General features: G+C 42.8%; 1 protein-coding gene across 2 annotated transcripts in view; it reads left to right on the forward strand.

Annotated features, from left to right (window-relative positions):
* LOC111959877 (inactive dipeptidyl peptidase 10) overlaps positions 1 to 14,836 on the forward strand; it is a 309,270-nt gene that overhangs the window by 251,067 nt on the left and 43,367 nt on the right. For both annotated transcript variants that reach the window (XM_070437581.1, XM_023981712.2), the window contains exons 6-7: positions 8,914 to 8,966; positions 9,288 to 9,369. In XM_070437581.1, coding sequence (XP_070293682.1) covers positions 8,914 to 8,966; positions 9,288 to 9,369 — 135 coding nt within the window. The remainder of the gene's footprint in view (positions 1 to 8,913; positions 8,967 to 9,287; positions 9,370 to 14,836) is intronic.

A 14,836-nucleotide genomic window follows, 5' to 3' on the forward strand; every position in this document is an offset into this window, starting at 1 on the left:
GGGTACTTGAGGACTGGGGTGTATTCATTACGGGAACTTTTTACCGTTCAGAACCAAATGGAAGCAAACAGAGCTAAACAAGAGTTTCTATTGGACAAATTCAGGTAGGTCCCTTCCCATTTCGTTCCGTTTGCTTCTGTCTAAGAAACGTTTTACAACAGAATTGGCAGTATAAATAGACCCCTGTAGTTGCCAAACATTGTACTAGGCTACCATACAAGCCAACGCACTACAACACACACACATCTTGAAGTCAGCCAACTATACAGTGGGCCTGTTGATCAAACACCCACTCAGACCTTTTTTTATTTAAAAATGTTTTTCCTATAATCACAAGCTTTCCATCAGAAAAGTGAAGATGCAAAATGAGATACGCAAATTGAACCCTCTGTTCAGGAAGGGATAAACTATGAGGATTAGCGACAAGGAGATGAGTCTTAATTTATTTGCATATTTCACATAAGGTCTTGTGTGTAATTATTTTGCTGGCTAATAATAAGCCTGTGCCCTGTGTTGTCCCTTTCTTTTGACGTGTAATGTTATTGTCACGATGTTTGCAATAATGGTCGGACCAAGGCGCAGCGTACGTAGAGTTCCACATAATTTATTAGAAAGTGACATTTAGAAAACCAAAAACAATAAAGAATAAACAAACCGTGATGACAATGCAGTGCTAACAGGCAACTAAACATAAACAATATCCCATAATCCACAGGTGGAAAAGTGCAACTTAAGTATGATCCCCAATTAGAGACAACGTTTACCAGCTGCCTCTAATTGGGAATCACACACAAACCCCAACATAGATAATAAACCTAGAACCCCACATAGAAATAATAAACTAGACTAAAACCCCTAGTCATGCCCTGACCTACTCTACCATAGAAAATACAGGCTTTCTATGGTCAGGACGTGACAGTTCTGTTGTATTTCATAGATAGACAAGCTCGGAATTGATTATGAAAGATATGTATAGAGGCTGTCATTTGTTCATCGTTTAATTATATGTTCACAGTATATGTTTAGGCACCTACTGTATGAACACAATCTCTGGGCCCTTGGGAAATTGTTTAGTTGAACAAACAGGGCAATACCGGTACAGTATGTTAGAATGAAAAGAAAGCACTGAATAACGGTGTGGCAATTGAACAAGTATGTCCACATCAACTGGTGTAGATTGAAGTTGTTGACAGAGTTTCCCCCTGGAAATCTCTGGACGTCTCACCTACAGTAGCTCTAAGATTACACGCCTTTATCTCATTACTGAGGTGTCCAAGAGCGATTAAGATTTATAAACACTCGTAAACTCTGTGTCAATGGTGACAATAGGATATGTTTTCTTTGCTGGTAAACATCTTGTAATGCTCGTCCAGGTTTTAAATCCTCCAGGTCTATGTTGATCCAATGCATTGTGTTTGCAATAATAATTAGAGAATAACTTCAAGCTAATCAGGTTTGAGTAGGTCGTACCCAATGATGTATATAAACCCTGGATTGCTGATGCTATGTATTGGCCTTTGAGAGGCTTTGAAGCTACTGGTCGGCTATATTAGCACTCCCCAGAAGAAGCAGTCCGACATAGTATTTCATGGAATAAATGAAATGTTCCAACGACAAAAATGTACTTGTATTTAAGTATTTTTGTGTTGTCGTGGGGATGGAAACATGAGTAATCTCCAAAGATGATTATTTCAGGAAAATGTTATTAGATACTTGTTCATTTTTAATTGTTCTGTTTAGCTCACATAATATAATTTAAAAGTACGCAGTAACATGTCTGTAACAAAATAAATGTGGCAAAAACGAATGTAGACATGAATAAATGTTTATAGCTTTTCTATAGCTTCCAAAATATTTTCTACAATGGTGTATGCATTAACCAAGATGGAGGCTCCATGGCTTCAACACAGTGTCCCCTATCAGTCATATAGTGTAAATATAAATAATTGGTTGTACCTCACCAAACAATAACCGGGATTTACGTTTTTATTTGTATTTGTATTTTTTGTACCTTTATTTAACTAGGCAAGTCAGTTAAGAACAAATTATTATTTACAATGACGGCCTACCAAAAGGCAAAAGACCTCCTGCGGGGACGGGGGCTGGGATTACATATATATACTGTATATATTTTTTAAATAGCATATAAATATAGGACAAAACACACATCACGACAAGAGAGACAATACTACATAAAGAGAGACCTAAGATAACAACATAGCAAGGCAGCAACACATGACAACACAACATGGTAGCAACACAACATGGTAGCAGTACAAAACATGGTACAAACATTATAGGGCAGAGACAACAGCACAAAGGGCAAGAAGGTAGAGACAACAATACATCACGCAAAGCAGCCACACCTGTCAGTAAGAGTGTCCATGATTGAGACTTTGAATGAAGAGATTGAGATAAAACTGTGCAGTTTGAGTGTTTGTTGCAGCTCGTTCCAGTCACTAGCTGCAGCGAACTGAAAAGACGAGCGACCCAGGGATGTGTGTGCTTTGGGGACCTTTTAACAGAATAGGTTTGGCAGAACGGGTGTTGTATGTGGAGGATGAGGGATGCAGTAGATATCTCAGATTGGGGGGAGGGAGGCCTAAGAGGGTTTTATAAATAAGCATCAACCAGTGTGTCTTGCGACAGGAATACAGAGATGACCCGTTTACAGAGGAGTATAGAGTGCAGTGATGTGTCCTATAAGGAGCATTGGTGGCAAATCTGATGGCCGAATGGTAAAGAACATCTAGCCGCTCGAGAGCACCCTTACCTGCTGATCGATAAATGATGTCTCCGTAATCTAGCATGGGTAGGATGGTCATCTGAATCAGGGTTAGTTTGGCAGCTGGGGTGAAAGAGGAGCGATTACGATATATGAAACCAAGTCTAGATTTAACTTTAGCCTGCAGCTTAGATATGTGCTGAGAGAAGGACAGTGTACCATCTAGCCATACTCCCAAATAATTGTATGAGGTGCCTACCTCTAGCTCTAAACCCTCAGAGGTAGTAATCACACCTGTGGGTTGAGGGGTTCTTCTTGCCGAACCACATGACCTTTGTTTTGGAGGTGATCAGAACAAGGTTAAGGGTAGAGAAAGCTTGTTGGACACTAGGAAAGCTGTGTGGTAGAGCATTTAACACAGAATCCGGGGAAGGGCCAGCTGAGTATAAGACTGTATCATCTGCATATAAACGGATGAGAGAGCTTCCTACTGCCTGAGCTATGTTGTTGATGTAAATTGAGAAGAGCGTGGTGCCTAGGATTGAGCCTTGGGCTACTCCCTTGGTGACAGGCAGTGGCTGAGATAGCAGATTTTCTGACTTTATACACTGCACTCTTTGAGAGAGGTAGTTAGCAAAACAGGCCAAGGACCCCTCAGAGACACCAATATTCCTTGGAATGGTCTACCGTATTAAAAGCTTTGGCGAAGTCAATAAAAATAGCAGCACAACATTGCTTAGAATCAAGGGCAATGGTGACATCATTGAGGACCTTTAAGGTTGCAGTGACACATCCATAACCTGAGCGGATACCAGATTGCATACCAGAGAGAATTCTATTGACATCAAGAAAGCCAGTCAGTTTTTACAACACTTTTGATAAACAGGGCAAAATAGAAATAGGCCTAATAACAGTTAGGATCAGCTTAATCTCCCCCTTTAAATGAAGGACGAACCGTGGCTGCCTTCCAAGCAATGGGAACCTCCCCAGAAAGGAGAGACAGGTTAAAAAGGTCAGAGATAGGCTTGGCGATGATAGGGGCAGCAACCTTAAAGAAAGAAAGGGTCTAAACCATCTGACCCAGATGGTTTTTTGGGGCCAAGTTTCAGGAGCTCCTCTAGCACCTCGGACTCAGTGACTGCCTGCAGGGAGAAACTTTGTAGCGGGGCAGGGGAAAAAGAGGGAGAAGCATCGGGGATAGTCGCATTAAAAGTGGTGGGAGATGAGGAAATGTTGGACGGGCAAGGATGCATGACTGAGTCAAATAGGAATCCTGACTTAATGAAGTGGTGATTAAAGAGCTCAGCCATGTGCTTCTTGTCAGTAACAACCACATAATCAACTTTAAGGGACATGAGCAGCTGTAAGGAGGAGGGTTTATTCTCCAGGTCTTTAACCGTTTTCCAGAACATCTTGGGGTTAGAACTGCTCCTTAAAGTAACTGACTTTGGCCTTCCGGATATCCTGAGTGCACTTATGTCTCATTTGCCTGAACGAGAGCCAGTCAGCCTAAGTATGCGTGTGCCGAGCATTTCGCCAAATTCTTGAGGTGGAGTAACTCTGCAAGATCACGGTCGAACCAGGGGTTGAACCCGTTTTTAATTCTCATTTTCTTCATGGGGGTGTGTTTGTTAACAATACCACTGAAATTATCAAACAATAAGGTCCAAGCGTCTTCTACAGAGGGGATCAAGCTGATTCTATACCATTTTACCGAGGCCAGTTCATGAAGGAAGGCTTGCTTATTAAAGTTTTTTAGCAAGCATCTATGACAAATCAGGACAGGTTGTTTCACTGAACAGCCATTACGAACACAGGCTGTAAAACAGTGATCACTAAGGTCATTACAGAAAACACCAGACTGATACCTATCAGGATTATTTGTGAGAATAACATCAAGAAGAGTAGCCTTTTCTGGGTGTTTGGAGTCATACCTTGTGGGATTGGTAATAATCTGAGAAAGATTTAGGGAGTCCCATTGTTTTAGCACTTGGTCAGGTGGTTTAAGTATGTCCCAGTTTAGGTCACCTAGCAGGACAAATTCAGACTTGGTGTAAGGGGCCAGGGGAGAGCTTAGGGCAGGTAGGGTACAGGCTGGTGCTGATGGAGGACGATAGCACCCAGCAACAGTCAACAAAGAGCTATTTGAAAGTTTAATACTTAAAACCAGCAAATCAAATTGTTTGGGGACAGACTTGGTGGAGATAAACGAGCACTGAAGGTGATCCTTGGTAAAGATTGCCACTCCCCCACCTTTAGAAGATCTGTCTTGCCAAAAAAGGTTATAACCAGAAAGGTTAACATCAGTATTCAAAACACTCTTCCTTAATCACGTCTCAGTAATGACCAACACATCTGGTTTGGAGCTCTGAACCCATACTTTCAATTGATCCATTTTAGGTAATAAGCTTCTCGTGTTAATGTGCAGAAAACCCAGGCTTTTACGAGAGCAGAAATCAGTGAAGCAGATATCAGAGCACAAGTCATTGGGGCTAGCAACCGTAGATGGGCCAGAGTGTACGTGCACATTTCCAGATATCATCAACAGTAATACAATCAAGGTAGGGCATAGTACAGGGAGAGCTCTGCAGTGCTGATTTATGACATCTGAATGTGCATCAGATGGCAACAAGATCATATTGTACAGCAATTTCATCAGGTAACATGAATACAAAGCCGGCGAGTGGTGTTAAGAATGGGATGGGAGGCCAAAAGTCTGTGTAATCAATAGAGAGTCAGAGTCAGAGTCCAGAGTTTACCCATGGAGTATAACAATGAGGTCCATTGTTTACTTGACATGACAATCGCTCTGTGAGGAAATTGTGTTTTCTTTCATTTGATGACAGATCTCAGTCAAATAGAAGATTTTACGTTTCAGTTCTTTCTCAAATTGTAGAACCACAAAGTTTATTACATTGTGATCGGTTTTTTGACATACTGTCGAGGGAAATATATTAAGAATTCCGTTTCTTTACCTTCTGGTCCTCCAAACCTTGATATATCTTTGTGAAGGATAAAACATTGTGTAACATTGATGAAGTAGCCTTCAGTGGCTCGCCGCCTTCAAATGAGCAGAGGCTGAATACGTACAGTAGGTCCTACCTCGCCTAACCCCTCAAGGCTGATTACTGAACAAATGAGCCTGGCGGGAATCACAAAGGAAGACGAAGGAGAGACAGAATCTTTCAGAGCTATCTCATCAGGACTATACGGGGGTCACGGTAACCCAAATAGCCCAATGTTGTGTGATTTAGCAGGCCAAAAGCAGCACCTGGGGCCCTAAGCACCGTTATCACCGTATCCGTATTCCCTCCCACGCTAAATGGGTCTAGATTGGGTCTGGCAGACCCCTGAGACTGAACGGTCGTCACAGCACTGGCACCTTGAGGGCCCATGCTATTATAGTTAATCTGATGGGTCCAATGTGCTGTAAGGGTCCAGAATTGCTATGGTAACCTGAGGGCCAAATACTGACTGCTGTCAGGGTTGCACTGATTCTGTCCTTCACACTGGGCCAACATTGTGCACAAAATATGTAAGGTAGCAAAACATGATACGGCATCGGTAGCTTCAGGGACCATTTGGTTTTGATACTCGTAGGGGTGCAGCCTGCTCTTATGTTCATTGCACAGGCACCTCTAGAGCGGCTTACAGCCTTCCCACCCTCAAGTGTTCTATTGATCTCCCCACCTTCTCTCCTCCCCTTTTGCTGACAAATGGATTGATCCCATTGGGGCTGGAGACGCAATTAAACTTGTTTTGGGGTGAGAGTGCTAAGAAAGCTGGCTCATTGGCTCTCTGCTATGTTGGTGCTATGTTGGTGCTAGAATTTGCTTAAGTTTCTTCACTGTATTTGGTTAAGGCTCCTCTGTAACCAACAGCCAGTTGACGCAAAGTTTTGCCTTAAATGTGGTCATGTTCGAATAAGGGCCGTAAACTAGGCCTTTAGTTTCTAAATGCAAGCAAGTCATCTGTTTTTAGACACATTATTAAATACAACAATCATTCCAATTTGTATTCAACTGTCCTACTGTATAACACCGTTATTAACAGCCTTAAACATGTTATTACTATGTAATAAACTCTTTTCACACGTACAAGCATCCAAATACTATTTTCATCTCAAATACTATTTTGTAACATTTATTTTACCCAGAGGCTGAAAGCAGCCATTGGAAACCTTGGCATGCATTTCTCCGTTAGCTGGTCCAGTGGACTCTTCTCTGAGGCAGTATAGAAGAGCGCCTAAAGCTGTCTGAACCAGTCTAGATATTTAATCATATGTTTTAATCTGTGGGCCCCTGCTCCCAGGCACGTGCCACACACTGCCAGAGATTAGGGGATCTCTGGGTAATATACAGAACCATGATCCGCCACACCTCTCCCATAAATCAAGAGAATCCATGTTTTCATTTCATTCAATCCGATTTGCATACGTAATATGAGGGGAGGAGGGGAGGAGGGAGCGGGCGAGTCACCTTGGCAGTGGAAGAGGAGCAAGGAAAAGAGGGAGGGAAGGATGGTCAGTGTGTGGCAAATTTAATAATCAGATGATATTTGAAATGGAGGAACATGGTGATGAAAATCGACAAATACAACATGGGCTTTTCATTGGTTTGGGCAGATGCGTTTCCCTCTGTGTGGTTTTATACTAAACTTTTGCAGTGTTATTAATCGTGTTTGATAAAACTGCCCTGTGCAGACCACTCGTATTCAACATTGAGTTGCAGCAAAAGTTTTAGTGCAGTAGGAGTTGAAAATGTCAACCTACTTGTCTTTGATTAAATCACCACACTGAACACAAAGGTCATTGTGCCAGCTCTTGAAGAGATGTAGTGAGGGAAACAATGTGAAACATTTCAAAATGATCCTCTAACTGTACACCTGATACTGGAACTGTTATTAGCCATTTTATCATCATATACAGAGTAGGACATTTTATCAAAGCTAGAGATGACGAGCAGCTCAGAGAGAGTGAATTCCACCCGACAGCAAATATATCTGCGCAATCTTAAATCTTAAATCTTAAAATGATAACTTCAAACACTTTCTCAGACACTCAAAGTAGTATCTGACAGGCAGTTAAAACTTTTTTTGCCAAAGGTTAATGTTTGGAAGTAAAACTCCAACTGGAGGGAGTCAATACGGTTCAAATAAAAGTTACAGAGTCTATTCCTCTTCTGTGCCTTCCCAGGGAACAAGAGTCTGTGGTTTTGCTGTGGATATTTCACAAAATATCCACAGCAAAACCACAGACTCTTGTTCCCTGGGAGCATTACCTCTAGTTCCAAATGATCACCTTGAATTTGTTTTAAAGAGACGGCGTATCTAAACGCTTGGGCGTTTTAGTTCCTAGCCAGGGATGTGTTTTCACAGAGCTTTAACCCTGACCTGCGTCTCTGTTGCTTAGCAGCTTATAGCAACATATTTTTTCAAAGCCATCGGAGGTGCACTCTCCACCTCCCTCCCTTTCTGAGATCACTCATCTTGGCCTGTCAACACTATTTCTGGTGCTCATCAATCTAGCGCTATCACATCTCTGCCACCACCTTCGGGCCTTTCCGCCGTCCTCATGCGCTATGCATAATTCACTGTGGCAAAGTGCATCCTTTTCAAATGAAGAAGCACTTTTTAATTTGAGCTATCCATCCTCGGCTGTGGCATCCCTGTTTTTAGACTCCTGTCTGCTCAAACAGATATATCAAACACTTGAGTCTGAATCAGGTGTCTCTATCCCTCTTTTTATTTATTTATTTCTTTCTCTCTCTCTCTCCCTCTCTCGCTCTCTTTTCCCCGTCTACAATCTGAATTATACTATCATGTCATGCACTGCTTCTCGAGGGGAATCCAGACAGATTTACAAACACCCTAGTCAGAACCATTTGGATGCTCTCTCTCTCCCTCCCTCCTGCCTTTCTCTCTGTGTCTTTCATACTCCCGGGCTTTCAGACCTAAAGTCATGGGGGTTGCATGATCGGTTTCTCAGATGGAATTAAAATGTCTCATCTCCCAGCTGTCACCCATGCAAATTGCATTGTCCCCAGAATCTATTTGTGAAAACAGCTACCGGTCTATTCTGTTTGATGCCTTTCTCTGCCTGTTTTTTTGATGTTGTTATCAGCCAAGCTGCCTCCATCGTAAATATTTAATGCAGTAATCTCCTCTTTCTTTTCTCTCTTTTGTTTTAGGTTTTCCGGCATTCATACATGGCCTCATATAGCATTTACAACGTCCACACAAGGTATGTTTTGTTTCCTTGTTTACCATTAACTTTGTTGGGGTCTTGATGTGTTTGTTTACTTGTCAAGACAATCTATTCTCAGGCAGTTTATCTCAGGCATTAAGTACATTTCAGTTGTGATGATAAAACAATGTGGTGAAATGAGCTTTTAAAGTTTTTAAATGTGAATTTGAATAGAGGCAGTCCAAGTTTTCAAATGTTAATTTGAAAGGCAGGCAGTCCAAGTCTAGTAGGCTGAGAGGAGTTGAGCGCTGTCCTTCAAACAAAGTGTGTCAGCTGCTCTAAGCAGCAGTGTTACTGTTACTTAATGTTGTTTTTCAGGGAGGTGTGGGAGCTGGATCCTCCAGAGGTGCTGAATTCTATTCTGCAGTATGCTGCATGGGGAGTACAGGGCCAGCAACTGGTAAGTCAAAGACAAGTGGTCTGTGACCACAAGTAGGCCATTCGTCCATGCAATCCTCTTATACCTCCCATGTTACCATTTATAATGTGATTTTTCCTGTGCCTGCAAGTAGGGCGATTAAAGTCACAACCATTTATCACGTTGCTTTTGAATATTACTCCCAATTAGGAAGTTTTTTTGGCGTAATGGCTAAGGTATCAGGTTGATAGTCGCTGGACCCAGGTTTGAGTCCTGGTCAGGGCTCCCCTCCAAATGTGCAATATTCCGCATTTTCCCACCCCAATGTTGAAGGTAACTGACTATAGTCATTACTTAGACTTATGTCAGCTACTTTTGGGTACAGCTTGTATAAACTTAAAAGAAGTTGCTTTAACAAGTTTTGGCTGTGGCCTTAAATATACAGTACCAGGTGACTACCTCATGAAGCTGGTTGAGAGAATGCCAAGAGTGTGCAAAGCTGTCATCAAGGCAAAGGATGGCTACTTTGAAGAATCTAAAAATCTAAAATCTATTTTGATTTGTTTCACACTTTTTTGTTAATTACATGATTCCATATGTGTTATTTCATAGTTTTGATGTCTTCACTATTATTCTACAATGTGGAAAAATTGTAAAAAATAAAGAAAAACCCTTGAATGAGTAGGTGTGTCCAAACTTTTGACTGATACTGTATGTGCAAAGGATTAGGAGCGGTTGGTATGCCAAGGATCAACAGTTTTAATAAATCTCTTTATTCTGTATTTTCAAAATGATGTTCTTTCTTGGTTTGGCCTTCGGGATGATTTTCTTTCCACTTCCTCATGTAATTGCTTTGTTTAACTTAATTGTTCTCCTATTTAATCCCCACATGGAGTGCATTCTGAACTTTTAATTAGAATGTGTTTTGATTATGTTGCTGTTGAAAGCGAATCATGCTTCTCATTAAAGACGCAACAATGGACTATGTCATATTCACATTATCTCAGACAATGGAAGAATCTATGTTTTGATATACTCTGGCAGCTCCCCTGTTGTCTGCTATTGCCTTGCTGTCATATACAAATGGCTCTATTTATGCACTATTTCGTTTTTTTATGTATTATTTCTTACATTGTTACCGCAGGAAATCTTGTCTTATTACATACAGGAATACGACTTTCCTGAAGCGGGTACTCTGTTCGGACCACCACCCAGGAAAATTGATCTAATCCCAGTAGCCTACCCAAAACAACGGCGCCGTAGAAGGGGCAGAGCTAGCAGCCTCCTGGTCAGGCTCCGTAGACGTGCACATCGCTCGCCGCTCCCGAGTATACTACTCGCCAATGTCCAGTCTCTTGACAACAAGGTAGACGAAATTCGAGCGAGGGTTGCCTTCCAAAGAGACATCAGAGATTGTAACATTCTCTGTTTCATGGAAACAGGGCTCTCTCAGGATATGTTGTCGGAATCGGTTCAGCCACCGGGCTTCTCCATGCATCGTGCCGACAAAGATAAACACCTCTCTGGGAAGAGGAAGGGCGGGGGTGTATGCTTTATGATTAACGACTCATGGTGTAATCATAACAACATACAGGAACTCAAATCCTTCTTCTCACCCGACCTAGAATTCCTTGCAATCAAATGCTGGCCATTTTACCTACCGAGAGAATTATTGTCAGTTATAGTCATAGCTGTGTACATTCCCCCTCAAGCGAACACCAAGATGGCCCTCACGGAACTTCACTGGACTCTATGTAAACTGGAAACTATATATCCGGAGGCTGCATTTATTGTAGCTGGGGATTTTAACAAAGCAAATTTGAGAACAAGGCTACCTAAATTCTATCAGCATATTGATTGCATGACACGCATGGCTAATACTCTCGACCACTGTTACTCTAACTTCCGTGACGCATACAAAGCCCTCCCCCGCCCTCCCTTTGGCAAATCCAATCACGACGCCATCTTGCTCTTACTGTCTTATAGGCAGAAACTCAAACAGGATGGCCCAGTGATGAGAACCATTCAACACTGGACTGACCAATCGGAAGCCACGCTTCAAGATTGTTTTGATCACGCGGACTGGAATATGTTCCGGTCAGCCTCAGAGAACAACATCGACGTATACACTGACTCAGTGAGTGTGTTTATAAAGAAGTGCATTGGAGATGTTGTACCCACTGTGACTATTAAAACTTACCCTAACCAGAAACCGTGAACGGATGGCAGGATTCGCACAAAACTGAAAGCACGATCCACCACATTTAACCATGGAAAGAGGTCTGGAAATATGGCTGAATATAAACAGTGTAGTTATTCCCTCCGCAAGGCAATCGAACAAGCGAAATGCCAGTACAGGGAAAAGGTGGAGTTGCAATTCAACGGCTCAGACACGAAACGTATGTGGCAGGGTCTACAGGATATCACGGACTACAAAAACAGCCACTTCACAGACACAGTTGTCACGCTTCCAGACAAACTAAACACCTTCTTTGCCCGCTTTGAGGATACAGTGTCACCATCGCGGCTCACTTACAAAGACTTCACCCCCCCTCCTTCTCCATGGCTGACGTGAGTAAAACATTTAAACGTGTTAACCCTCGCAAGGCTGCTGGCCCAGACGGCATACTCAGACCAGCTGGCTGGTGTGTTTACGGACATATTCAATCGCTCCCTTCCCAGTCAGTTGTCCCCACATGCTTCAAGATGGCTACCATTGTTCCTGTACCCAAGAAGGCAAAGATACCTGACAAAATGACTACCGCCCCGTAGCCCTCACTTCCGTCATCATGAAGTGCTTTGAGAGGCTAGTCAAGGATCATATCACCGCCACCTTAACGGCCACACTAGACCCACTTCAGCTTGCATACCGCCACAACACATCCACAGATGATGCAAACGCCATCCCACTGCCCACTACCCTATCCCATCTGGACAAAAATAATACCTATGTAAGAATGCTGTTCATTGACTACAGCTCAGCATTCAACATCATAGTACCCTCCAAGCTCATCATCAAGCTGGAGGCCCTGGGTCTCAACCCCGCCCTGTGCAACTGGGTCCTGGACTTTCTGACGGGCCGCCAACCCAGCTGGTGAACATAGGAAACAACGTCTCCACTTCGCTGACCCTCAATGCTGGGGCCCCACAAGGGTGTGTGCTCAGCCCTCTCCTATACTCCCTGTTCACCCACGACTGCGTGGCGATGCACACCTCCAACTGAATCATCAAGTTTGCAGACGACACAACAGTAGTGGGCTTGATCACCAACAACGACGAGACAGCCTACAGGGAGGAGGTGGTGTCAGGAAAACAACCTCTCACTCAACGTCAACAAAACAAAGGAGATGATTGTGGACTTCAGGAAACAGCAGAGGGAGCATCCCCCCTATCCACACCGAAGGGACAGCAGCGGACAAGGTGGAAAGTTTTATGTTCCTGGGCATACACATCACAGACAAACTGAAATGGTCCACCCACACAGACAGTGTGGTGAAGAAGGCGCAACAGTGCCTCTTCAACCTCAGGAGGCTGAAGAAATTTGGCTTGTCACCCGAAACCCTGACAAACTTTTACAGATGCACAATCGAGAACATTCTGTCGGGCTGTATCACAGCCTGGTACGGCAACTGCACCGCCCTCAACCACAAGGCTCTCCAGAGGGTGGTGCAGGCTGCACAACGCATCACCGGGGGGAAACTAACTGCCCTCCATGACACCTACAGCACCCGATGTCACAAGAAGGCCAAAAAGATCATCAAGGACAAGAGCCACCCGAGCCACTGCCTGTTCACACCACTATCATCCAGAAGGCAAGGTTAGTACAGGTGCATCAAAGCTGGGACTTTGAAAAGAGATTGAAAAACAGCTTCTATCTCAAGGCCATCAGACTGCTAAACAGCAATCACTAACTCAGAGAGGCTGCTACCTACATTGAGACCCCATCACTGGACAGTTTACTAAATGGATCACTAGTCACTTTAAACAATGCCACTTTAAATAATGCCACTTAAATAATGTTTACATATCTTACATTACTCATATCACGTGTATATACTGTATTTTATACCATCTATTGCACCTTGCCTATAACCGTTCGGCCATCGCTCATCCATATACTACATGTACATATTCTCATTCACCCCTTTAGATTTGTGTGTTAGGTAGTTGTTAGGGAATTGTTAGATATTACTGCACTGTCGGAACTAGAAGCACAAGCATTTTGCTACACTCGCATTAACATCTGCTTACCATGTGTATGTGACCAATACAATTTGATTTGATTTGATATTTCTCTTTCTTACATGGAAATGTATGTTTGAGTGAATTACATGTGAAGCCAGAATGTATAGATAATAGCCACTCAATCTCTTGTCTTGGGTTAGAAGGTCAACCAAGTTACCTGGCCTTTAAAACATTTGCATCAAAGAATTCCTTTGGTCCTTTTTTTAAGACACAAAATTATGAGGTGCTGGTTTTTATTTATTTTCCTGTTGTGAAGGTGAATGTCTGGCCCTTTTTGGCAATTCACTTCTAGTGGACATTCAAACATGTTGACAGCTTTCAGTCAGATTATTGGAAAGATGATATTTGATAAACGATAACAATCAGTAGTGAAATGCCAAGTACACCTGAAATAACCTATACTAATTTGACATTCAGTATGCCATTTAAATGTAGACCATTTCCATTTCCTCCAAGCCTGACTATTTATCTCAAATCTGCTCGTTTTGTAGTACTTTGTAGTGAAGCTCCGGAGCAGGATTAACCACATTGCCCCATCACCTCTGGAATGCTTCTTTTAAGCTTTTACATCAGGCTGCTCATACACAGTTCTGATGGTCTCACATGTGAAGGATCACCAAATATTATGAAATTGGGTCATGTTTGATTCAAACCTAGTACGGTCCATTTGGATAGTGGGCGCGCTGCTGTATCTAAAAGTTTTAATTGAACCTTTATTTAACTAGGCAAGTCAGTTAAGAACAAAGTCAGACTACCAGGGAACAGTGGGTTTACTGCCTTGTTCAGGGGCAGAATGACAGATTTTTACCTTGTTAGCTCGAGGATTCGATCCAGCAACCATTCGGTTACTGGCCCAACGCTCTAACCACTAGGCTACCTGCCGCCCTTAAAGTGCCAAGAAGGTTCATGTATTTGTCCGACATCATGGGGAAACTAATGGCAGGATCATTATGGTATCCCCCAAAAATGTGATACAATAAAGCAGTTTTTCGAACCAAGACCCCAGAACCCTATTAGTCTAATCCAGGGCAAGTGGCATCCAAAATGCACCTGAACTAAAACGAGAGGCCAGCCATTCTGAAACGTTGGAAACAGCATAAGCAGGTTGATTTGGAATGCTAAATGACCGATGCATTGTCTTACTTGCGTAACCCCGGTTCTCTGAGTGAGGTGTCGTACATATGGGGACACGCCCTTCGAGACGGGAACACAAGGAACACAATCACACAACGTCTGTCGTAGACAGACAGGGGGCATGGTGGAT

The sequence above is a fragment of the Salvelinus sp. IW2-2015 genome, linkage group LG36 (genome assembly GCF_002910315.2).
Source record: "Salvelinus sp. IW2-2015 linkage group LG36, ASM291031v2, whole genome shotgun sequence".
NCBI lineage: Eukaryota > Metazoa > Chordata > Actinopteri > Salmoniformes > Salmonidae > Salvelinus > Salvelinus sp. IW2-2015.